This window comes from Morone saxatilis, unplaced genomic scaffold (genome assembly GCF_004916995.1).
Source record: "Morone saxatilis isolate NCDOM2014 unplaced genomic scaffold, NCSU_SB_2.0 Contig20, whole genome shotgun sequence".
In the NCBI taxonomy this organism is placed as follows: domain Eukaryota; kingdom Metazoa; phylum Chordata; class Actinopteri; family Moronidae; genus Morone; species Morone saxatilis.
Genome location: NW_023339763.1, coordinates 11,839,052 through 11,850,233, shown reverse-complemented (window position 1 = coordinate 11,850,233; position 11,182 = coordinate 11,839,052). Strand labels below are relative to the sequence as shown.

Sequence of the window (11,182 nt, the reverse complement as noted above, 5' to 3'; positions counted from 1 at the left end):
TTTCCAATTAGAATACATCATAGTCATCCTATTTCATTTGTTTTTATTTGCATATTTGGTATTGAGGTAATCCGAAAGTACCAGAAAGTAATTTATAACTCCATTTTTTAACAGGTAATTACTAATTGTATTGGATTACAATTTTAAAGTAACCCTCAACAATTTATGTCCAAAACATGAGTCAGCCTTTCACTTCTCTCCAAGGTACCCATAAAGACTTATATTGGCTATTCATTTACTTCAGCCTGTCGTGTCTCTGGTCTGTAAAACAAGTCAGAAACAAATCCCTCATTATTGCCTGCCAGCTAACACAAAGGCCCTACTCACTTCTGCAAAGGGCACCATGTACCATGACTCCCTTATGATTACCTTTCTACTGACACCTTAAATAGACATATAAAACTCTTTATTGTACTTCTTGTACCATTATTGTTTGTTTTACCAGCAGTCATCCAACCTAACTGTATCATCAATGATACACTATTCTAATGAACATTGGAAAACAAAACATGTTTTAGCTACAGAAATAAAAGCAACAAGCATTTTTTTTATGTTTCTGGATCCAGTTTATTGATATGTTTGTAGGATTTTTTTGTATAGCCTACTATGAACTTGATACTCTATGATATCAAAACTTTTCTGTAATGTGACATTAAGGATAAAGAGATGATTCAGAGCATAATTCATAACATTTGATTTTTTTTCCTTTAGTATCCCATCCATCAGTGTTTTAAGAATATGAATGCACACAGTATTCACACTTCATCTTTTATAAATCCCGACCTCATTACATTAATGCACTTCCGTTGTTTTTTTTTGCAATGCAAATCTAATTATATATCACACTGCTAACTAGCAGACTTCCCGGTCAATTTTTTTGCACATTTCTGTACAGCTCTTTACTTATTAAGTATCTGTCCATTTTGTACATATTCCCTCACTCTTTATATTTGTATATAGTGGTTCCTTTGTCTTGTCTCTATTTTTTATCTTAATTTATATTTTTCTATTGATTGTGATTCTTACGCACCAATGTACCAAGGCAAATTCCTCGTATGTGAAAACAATAAACCTGATTCTGACTCTGTTTGGAATTAATCTTTATGCAAATTTAAAGCTGCCATTTGTGCATGTCCAACACTGGAATTTGTATCGGTAATCTTGCATCACAAGACCCAAAACAAACCACAACAAATCAAGAAATCCCACAGAGTCTACAGACAGTCACAATCAAGACCCGTTAGCCCCAGCTGTTCATCCCAGCAACCACCAGTTGGCCTGGTTGAGGACTCTGCAGGAAGCGTGATGAAGAAAAGCGAACACAGAAGATGCAGGTATTGTTTTCAGGAAACGAAAAGGCAGCGCTATCAGGAACGTCTCCCCTCTTTACACAGTCAGACACTAATTGGTAATGAGGAGCAGTTGGAAAGGCAGGCAGAGGATCACTGTTGATTAAGAGATAGGTCACAGGTGTGCAACACACCGAGGCCACCTGGTGGACAGGTGAGGAATAAAATATTTTCCCAGTAGACTTTTGACTTGACAAAAGTGAAAATACTCTCCTTTGCTCTCAGTTTTTCTCTTACCATATAAAAATGTTTGTATTTTCCAGCAGTTTTTTTTATTTAATAATAACATTAATGATGGCTGCATACCATTTAGTCGAGTCACTTCCAGGCCTCTGTTATTGTGCTTGCTCACTGGCTTACATGGCTCACTGGGACACCTAATAAAACAGAGCCATCAGTAATGTTATTATTACATTTAAAAAACTGCCGGAAAGTAAAAACGTTTTTATATGAGAGGAGAGCAACTGAGAGCAAAGGAGATGAAGCCACACCATTGAAGCTGTATTAATTGATTTAAAAAATGTAACTGGAGTCATCCATGTTTTTGTCACATTGATAGCTTGAGTCTACCGAGTTTTGGAACACAGAGGTAGGGAAACAATACCTCCTACCTCCAGCCATAAACAAACACAGCAGGTATGAAAAACTGAGTTTGGTGTCCTTGGCAGGCAATCACTTTGAGGCTTTTTAAAGTGGAAATTGTAATTCATGTGTTGAACTCAGGAGGTCCACTGTGATTAGAGTTTTGCGTTTAGCAATCGTACAAAATATTCCCCAATGAAACTGTTTATGACGCATAAATATAAAAATGGTTCATAGCTTGTGTCAGTTATATACAGTATTGCATATAATGAGCCAATTTTAGTACAAAAGCGTTCTCGTGACAGGTGAGGTGAAATTGTTTTGTATGTCATTGAGGATTTCTTTTCTCTTGTGGTGTCGGGCATAAAATAGCATATGAAATTCCATTTTTTTCTTCCCCCAAAAGCTGCCAAAGGTCATGGATCAAGGTATGGAGATAAACATTTAACGTCAAAATAGGTTACATCCAGAAAGTGTTTAAGAAAACAGAGTGCTCTTGTTCCATAAAATGTATTATTATTATTATTATTATTCCTTTAAGGACCAGTGTGTAGGATTTAGTGGCATCTAGCAGTAAAGCTGCAGACTTCAGCTAACTGAACACCGCTGGCGTCTGTATTTGATGACCTGGGAATGAGAACAGCCTGTGAAGTGTATCAGACGAAATACGGTGGGCTTTAAACTCACAAACGCAAAAGGTGTTTGATTTGTCCGTTCTGGGCTGCTGTAGAACATGATGGTGTTTGCAGCATCTTTAGATATAAACTGCTCTTTTTAACAAAAAAATAATTATTCCTGTATTCAGGTGATGAATGATGAGATTATGAGAGAAATAATGAGACACTAATCACAACACTTGACCTTGAATGTATTTTTTTAACATATCATTGGCTTTCAGAGCTGCCATTTTGGTGAGAAGGAAAAAATACTACTTTATAAGTGTAAAGAGCCAATGTACAATTGTTGAATGAATGGCAGACATAAATGTGAATGCCAAGAGCCACTACAACAATATCTAAACCTACAATAACAGATTTTTTGGGCCACCTGGGGACAGCAGAGATAAGCTGTGAGCATATTGAAGTATCATCACTTTTTAATTTGATATTGCAAACTTAATATGTTGCTTATTTATTATGTCCAACAGTTACAGAGTAACTTCAGCATTCAGCTGAGGTCATTTTTCTGCCCCCCTGGTGAATGTAAGTCCAAAATTCACTCTCTTTTAGCTCTGATTTTGGTCTCTACAAGCTACTGAGGGAAATATCTGGCTCTCTCATTTAGTCTCTTACTGTGCCTATCTGCTGTTTGGTGCTGAGGTCTTGTTGCAACTGAAAATGACACAGTGAGCAGTGAGAGTAGAGAGAGCAGTGAGAGTGAAATAAAACAGTAAAGGTGTGGGCTGGACAGAAAAACAATGAGCTGACAGCTCCGTAAGGCTGAGCGGAGCTGCAGATTGACATGATCATTTTCTGCAGGTTCATTACAAGCAACCCCTTTCACATCGTCACATTGTTTTCATGTTGTCATCTGATACATTATTATGAAAATATAAATTATAGCTGCTTTAATGTTGGCAGTGCTCTCTCTTTTATGTGTATAAAATGCCTCTGATTTATGTGACCTCAGTGGTCATTACAGTACCCGCTGTAATGTGCTGGCCGCAGTACGCAGCCAATGTTCCCCTGAACACAAAGTCCTCATGACATTTCAAAAGACTACCCTCGGTTAGTCAAAGTTGCAACATCTAAATCAAAAACTTACTACGACAATCTACATGTCCTGCTTTGATCTGTGTCTTTTTACCAGTCTCTTTCCTCAGCAACTCAGTAGCACAGCAGGAGTAACTGATAACTAGTTATTGGACAGTGATCACAGTCGTATGGCATCCACCGTGTAATATTTTAATCTATGCACAGGCCAGAACACACACTCAAATTTAGATCTGAGATTTGACCTGAGATGTGGCTGCAGGACTTCAGCTATAAAAAGAGTTCCATGTATGAAAACAAACGCACTGGGAAGCTCATTGAGCAGTGAGGTACTCTAGAACAAAGAGACACCGTGGTGTTTGCACAATTTGAAATGTTTTCTTTATCTGAAACATGAAAGATGACAATCAAAAGATACAAGGTTTCAGAAATCTCCCGGTTTTCTAGAGTTACCAAGTGTATCATTGTTAGGTGTTAGGAAATGATCGACTGTTTATGCGCTAATTAGGTAGAGTCATAGAGCTCTGGAGCTGCATTGATCCAATTTTATACCAATTTATCCTATTCAGGCTGGTGCCAAAATAAAATAAAAGGTTTTAAATCAATGGCTTAGTGCCCATACACAAACATTTAATATATTGTCCATTTCCTTTTAAAAATAAATTCAATTAAAACACATTTTCACATCTTCAGGTTGCAGTATTATCTGTGTTCTAAGACCAGCTCCGTCATCTGCATTCATTATTAATAAAGCTTTGTGAACACATGTTGCTGCATTGTAGTGAGTCCAGTTTCTGAACCAAAGTGGCTAAGTTAAAAGAGCGAACAGTTCAGGTTAAATCCCATTAAATCTGTCAGGAAAAAAATTTATGCTATTCTGTACCAGGAAATGTGACATCAAGGCATTTGTCTATTTGCTTACATTGGTGTAAGTATATATTTGCTTCTCTCTATTGTTTTTTCGGTAAAGTTTTTACTTTTTAGTCTTGTCTTGTTTTTTTGTCAACAATATTGCATATTGTGTTAGAGTTTAATGACGTTGGTGCCGTCTCATCCTTGTCTCAAAGGTTGTTGGTAGTTTTCAGTCATGAAATCAACCCGAATTGAAATAAATGTGAAACCTGCTATTTTTAAAACATCGCTATTGATGGTTTGAGCCCACTTTATTAAACTGCCTGCTGTTGACGGTAAGGTTCATGGCTACACCAAAAAGTGCAGCCATTAACGTGGCCATGGCCTCTTTGTGACCTCTTTTGGCCATGAACGTGCCAAAAGAGGCAGTCAAGATGGCTGCTAGCCAGAAAACATGGATGTAAACTACTTTTTAAGAGTTGCACTCAATACATTTATTAGACCTCAAGGATACATAACACACCATGTGCTTTAATGAGAAACACTGAATGTAGACTTTTGTTTGTTTAAAAGAAAACTCCAGGGGCACCTTTAATATCCACTGGAGGTTAGTGTTTTGTTTTACTAATCATCTTAGCTGAGCTAGCAGCTGTGTTAAATGTAAAACGTCTCAAAACAAAGAAAGAAAACAGCAACTATTAAAAAGAAAATAGCTGTGACACACGCAGGTTTTACAATTGCAGCGGCTTTTCTTTTTGTGTAGGTGGCGTCATCGTCATGTCTACGTCTGCAGGTCTAAACCATTGCTTTCCTTTCCTATTGGAGGTGCAGGTTGTGAAGTTGATTTGACAGTGACAGAGCTGCTACCCCTGCTAAAAGCCTGCTAAAAGTAAATTAGTGAATGAGTTACAAGCCAGGTGCTATCTATTTCTCTATAATTTGTAACAGTCTGTTTCACCTCAGCAAAGGAAATATGAAAATTATTAAAATCATCTGGCAAAGCTTACACCTACACTGAGACAACAATAGAAAATATTAGCCTCTCAACAGTCTTCCCAGCCGTGAAGAACAGATTCAATTTGACACAACATCTCTCTCTGAGGCAGAGAGCCTTCACACATGGAGATTGACATCAAGAAATGACGCAAACACAAATACATAATGTCAGCCTCTGTGGCCCTCCAGTCTGGGGGATGCTTGAATCTGGGTGCTCACCACAACCATATCCAACGGGACAGATATTAGCTGATTATGTACCAAAACAAAAATCTGGAAAACTGGTTTTGTTTAAATAAGTTAGAGTATTGTTTCTTGTCTCTGCTGCACAGACACTTCAAACTGATAATGATTGTATTCATAATTTAAACATAATTGAAATCATAAATTAAATTACTAGTCAAGTATTCACTTAATTAAACAATTCCACGTACAGTATTACTCTGTAAAGATAACATTTAAAAGTTTTTAAATACGATTTTCCTGTTCATAGCCATATGTACAACCTCTCATCTGTGAATGACAGCAATGACATATCAATCTGTCACTGTCCCATATTATCAGACCAAAACACTGAATCACTTTGGAGACTGCCAATCTCCAGCACAACCACAAATCTATAAATCCTTGAATTATCTTGATGGTTGACTGAATCCTGATCCCTTCTCCTCTGTCTCTAGAAATTTCTGTAGTGAACCAACCCATCTTCCAAAAGGCTTGACCTGACAGATGTCAGCAATTGTCTGCACACCTTTGTGTTATCTGTTGTTATTTGACAAGTATTACGCTGTCTGAATACATTTCCTCAAACGTCTGTGGAAAATATTGAGCTCAATATCTAGAGTCTTACTCATTTCAATTCCTCTCCACGCCACGTCTCAGCAAATGCCATAGCATTTGTGACTCTGATTGCTCTGTGACTGATTCAGATTAATCACAAAAACTCCCCTCAACATCCCTGACATTGGATTAAAAGGTGCCCGCTGTCTAGTAATATAAAAGGATTTTATTAACTGTGATTAGCTTATCAAATTTAATCAGAAAAATATGGATATAATTCTTTAACGTTCCTGAGTGAGGTAATGAGATACAGTCGGGAGGCACTCAAGTGTTTACTATAGTGTGGGTCTCTATTAGAGCTGCACAATTAATCAAAATACAAGCAAAATCTGCAAATGGCCAAGTGCAATATCCAAATCACAGAAGATGCTTTTTTTTTTTAATAAAGGTAAAATGTGTGATAAACAGCATTATAATGATGTACTGCAGTGATGTAGAGATGGGTACAAACCTCAACAAAGGTCACATCATCGTAATTTTTATAGTTTTCTTCAGTTAAAATTAAGATTTTGATGCTAACCTTGAATCACATTGCAAATCGTAATATCTGTCAAAATACATACAATATGACTCGTTTACCACATGGTGCAGCCCTAATCGCTATTGTCTGCTGTTTACTGACTGATGCATGTTGTTTTGTGTGTTGGGTTTTGCTTTTTTTAAATAATCTTCCATCATTTCCGTCATTTATTTTAACTTTTTTTAGTTACAATTTGTTTTAAATATTTCTTAGTCTTAGTCAATCCTGAGTCATCATTTCCACTGTTAAGTGGTATTAAAAAAGCAATAATCAAGATCAATCAGATCACAATTTAATTACTAAACTGAACAGAATTAAAGACCTGTGCTTCAGTGTGTTTATTACATCAACTTAATGACTTAACTTAATTTCTTAGAAAGTCCTTGAAGAGTCCTCTAACTGTTGAAAAATGGCGTGGAGCTATAAACTGAACAACAAGAAACTACACTTCAGTGTGAAACAAAACAACACGGTCACACCTGTCCTATTGTTCTCAGCACTTTGTGTCAGAGAAATGTTCATACAAAGCCTCATCCAAACCACAGCAGGAGATCTGAAGATGAGTCACAGACTGGAAGATCGAAGAAGTTTGAGTGGGCATGAATGAATAAGACATGAATTGGGAATTGAATTTTGTGATCATCTCTGACCCACAACTCAAATGCACTAAGTATTAACATCTGACAGATTATTTGCCACTTTACCAGAGAACAAAGAAATGTCAGTGTCATGTCACATTTATTATATATTCATGTGAATTGAATTACTAATGACTGGTACAATTCTCTGATTAATCTCCACTCAATACTTAATTATTAATCTTATCAATACTTCATTTAAACGTAAATCAGTGTCCTCCTTCTTAAAAAACATCCTAAATTGTATGATTTTTCCTTCTATCCTTGTGAGGACAGTGGTCATACAGAATTGAACAATCTCACAGCCTATTTCATGCCTTTCCACCTCTATCTGCGCAGCAGAGCAGACGGAAGAAATAGAATTTCTGTCCAACCCACATAACTACAGACCCTATTTAGTATTTACAAAACAGTTTCCCTTTCCACAGGGCCATTTGAGGTTTTTAGAAACATGAGGAGCCAGCAGCTTACTGGTGAGATGATCCATTAACACAGTTTATAGTGTAACTAATGTTCTGCTGTCTCCTGGATGTTCATTCACAAAAACAACCCCAACAACTTGGTTCAAAAGGAAATCTTGTGATACAAATAGGGAAAACGAGCCATAACAATATGTAATACTCCTATACATAAAATGAGATAGACAAACATGAGGAAGACTCCAGTGACAGCACAAACAAACAGCACTCTATATTAAAATAATAGCCTTCTGGTGGGTCTTAATCATATGACCTCATCTTCCCTCCATTTTTCTTTACCTCTAATCTCAGTATGGGTCAGGTGGATGAGCAGAATGATGACAGGTGCGTCCATCCTCATGCGCTTTCCTGCGCTCATGTCGCCCCGGCTGTAATGCCTCAGACCAGCCAAGGTTTCCTCCGTGTGTCAGTCGACCGGTAAGTCCGCAGAAGTCCCCGTCAATATGTTACAGCATGCCCGACATTTTTAAATGACCGGAAAGGTGATCTAAGACATCGGATGAATCAGCACAAGTAAGAAGCAGCGTGGAAAGTAAAAAGTGGAAAGCTCGGCGCGTAAAATCAGCGACATGCTCTCCACAGTGTCCCTCCCGGAGCTCTCTGAAGACTCTGCTGAAAGGCACAGTGTCTTCCCCCCGTCTCTCTCCCTCCCTCCCTCTCTCTCTCACACACACACACGACACACACACACACACACGCGCGCGCGGGCACTGTCTCAGTCCTTTCCACACTCTCTCTCTCCCTCTCTTTCTCTCTCTGCCTTTTCTTTTTTTTTAGTTTTCGCACGTTATTTCCGTGCCTGCAGAGGAGCAGTCTCTTGGTCCAAGCAGCGCAAAGTGTGATAGTGTCGCATCCACCCACCTGTGCACCTGTGCGGGATGTACAATGGGATTACCTGCTGGACTGCAGCCCTGTAGGCTCTTCTGGTCTCAGGGTGCAGTTGGGTAAGTAACAGAAGAAGACACTCACTGTGATTATACCTCTTGTATTTCCCGATGGAGGAACCACCTTTTGTTTTGCAAATAAAGGAGCAGAACTGATAAAGCAGACATGGCTTGTTCCTCTGTTCAACAATGAGTTGTTGTAATCTTATAGGCTATGCAAGTAGGCTACTGTTTTATTTTTAGTCCCACACTATTTGAGAATTGAATGAGAAGACTGCACTCTTACCACAAAGACAAGGTAGCTAGCTAGTTCTCTTAGAATAATTTAAAGACTATAAATAGGGGGAAACAGCTAGCCTTGCTCCTTCGAAAGCCTCTAAGTGTGAAAATGAAGTTGTGGCTTTGATGGGTTTATGAGTCTTTTTGCCACCATGAAGTTTCCAGGCAACCAGCTGAGACTCAAGGAAGTCACTGTGTCCAGCCAAGAAATAGTCCAGCACATAATATCTAAAACCACAACTTGTGTCGTTTTTACACTTTGGTTTTTGTACAAATTAAACAAGCAATATTTTTAATTAGTGAGTTTAGTGTTGCTGTTTCCCCATGTTCCCACTTTTTCTGTTAAGCTAAGCTAACCGTCTCCTGGCTATAGCTTCCTTCTTAATGGGCGGACACGACAGTGGTATACATTTTCTGATCATCAATCAAGAAAATTAATAAAGGTATTTCACCTAAATGTCCAGCTGTTAGTATAAAAAGTTATCGCCATTATGTTAATGTAAGGCGTTGAGTCAGATGTGTACATTAATGTAATGTGTTGCGTCCACGGGGGCAGGATGAGAGTCGGTGTCAGCGGGGGTCCCAGGCCTTGTTGTTGAGGCCAGCTGCTGATGGGAAGAAACTGTTCTTGGCATGAAAATGAAGTTCTGCATATTTTTAGACAGAGAGGGATTACAGACCCAGAGCACATAAATTCAAAGTGAAGAACATAGAAACAAAACAACGTTCACACCCACAGGGACTATACTGGGTGACTAAATGAAATCAAAGCCAAACAAAAGAAAATGTGGAAGTTGTTCAGATCGTTAAGAACATTTTACATTTCATCACAAGGACAACTGTGCAAACTGCAGTCTGCAGATAAGGTTTGGACACATAAGCACAACATTTATAAGTGGATTTCAGCCATTAATACTGTGAAAAAGCCGCCAGAGTTCAGCTTTATTGGGTCTAATTGGAGACATTTCCTTTTTTAGTGCCATCACCATCATACGCCAAATCTCGTTGATACTAGCTTTTGGTCGTAAAGGGCTTCAAACTTTTTTTTTATTACTATTTAATTTCGATTTAATCTCATCAATTTAATTGTAATTTTCTGTTTGGATGGTTTGATATATAGGTTTGGTTCCACAGAAGAACGTTTTGCAATAGTCAAAGGGTCATACAAGAGAGAGAGGAAAATGATTTATGGATGTGAAAGCATGGAGACATCCAAAGGAGCAGGAGGAGAGGGAGCAGAGAAAGCAGAGAAGGAGTTCTGGTGGAAAGTGTGCCAAAAGTTACCAAAAGTTTTCTTGAACCCTCTGAAGAAGTAAGACACAGAGCAGTTAGCTTGGCAGCAGTGGCAAGGGTTCCGTAATCAGTATAAACATCGAGCAAATGTTTCTGTGCTGCTCATTGTTTTGCTCACTCATGTCGCCTGCCTTTTGGGAACCCTGACAAAATCTGAATCAGATCTGAGCCATTAAGGCAACATGCCGGTTTTTTTTGTGGTGAACGGTGTCCTCTTTGCTGCAGCTTTATTAGCCATCAGGAGAAAATAGCTCACAGAGTAGCAGGCTTAATTTACAAATAATTAATAATATTTTTAAATCCTACCTTTTTCATATAACCGTATTCCTCTTTAGTATAATCTATAATGTATATGAGGGAGCCAGCCTCATCTGGGAATGGATCACAGGCTTTCTTTCTTTGTTATTGGTTTATTTAACAATGAAGAATATTTGTATACAGTAGTCCCCCTAAAAAGAATAAAAGGTTAAAATTAATAGAGCTATTGAAAAGGAATAATACAAATGTAATATTAATGTTTGCATTTACACCCATCGAGACATACAAACTACTAAGACACTAAATCGATTTAATGTCATGATCAAGACTACCAAAAGACACAAGTCAAAACACAAATGTAACACAAACTCCCAGGCTGGGAGGAAGCACAACCAGCATGGCTCACACCCAAAGCCACTCTCCTCTCATGCTGGCAGAAACTTTTAGGCACTTCATTCCCAGGCCAAGTGCGCCTCATTGAGTAATCAGATGTAGCACCT

The 11,182-nt window shown here is 38.2% G+C and overlaps 1 protein-coding gene across 1 annotated transcript in view; it reads right to left on the bottom strand.

Moving 5' to 3' along the window:
- Positions 1-8,562, bottom strand: part of rxfp2a (relaxin family peptide receptor 2a) — a 45,520-nt gene extending 36,958 nt beyond the window's left edge. Inside the window, exon 1 of the mRNA XM_035665982.1 lies at positions 8,248-8,562. Coding sequence (XP_035521875.1) covers positions 8,248-8,326 — 79 coding nt within the window. The 5' untranslated portion in view covers positions 8,327-8,562. The remainder of the gene's footprint in view (positions 1-8,247) is intronic.
- Between the last annotated feature and the right edge of the window lie 2,620 nt (positions 8,563-11,182).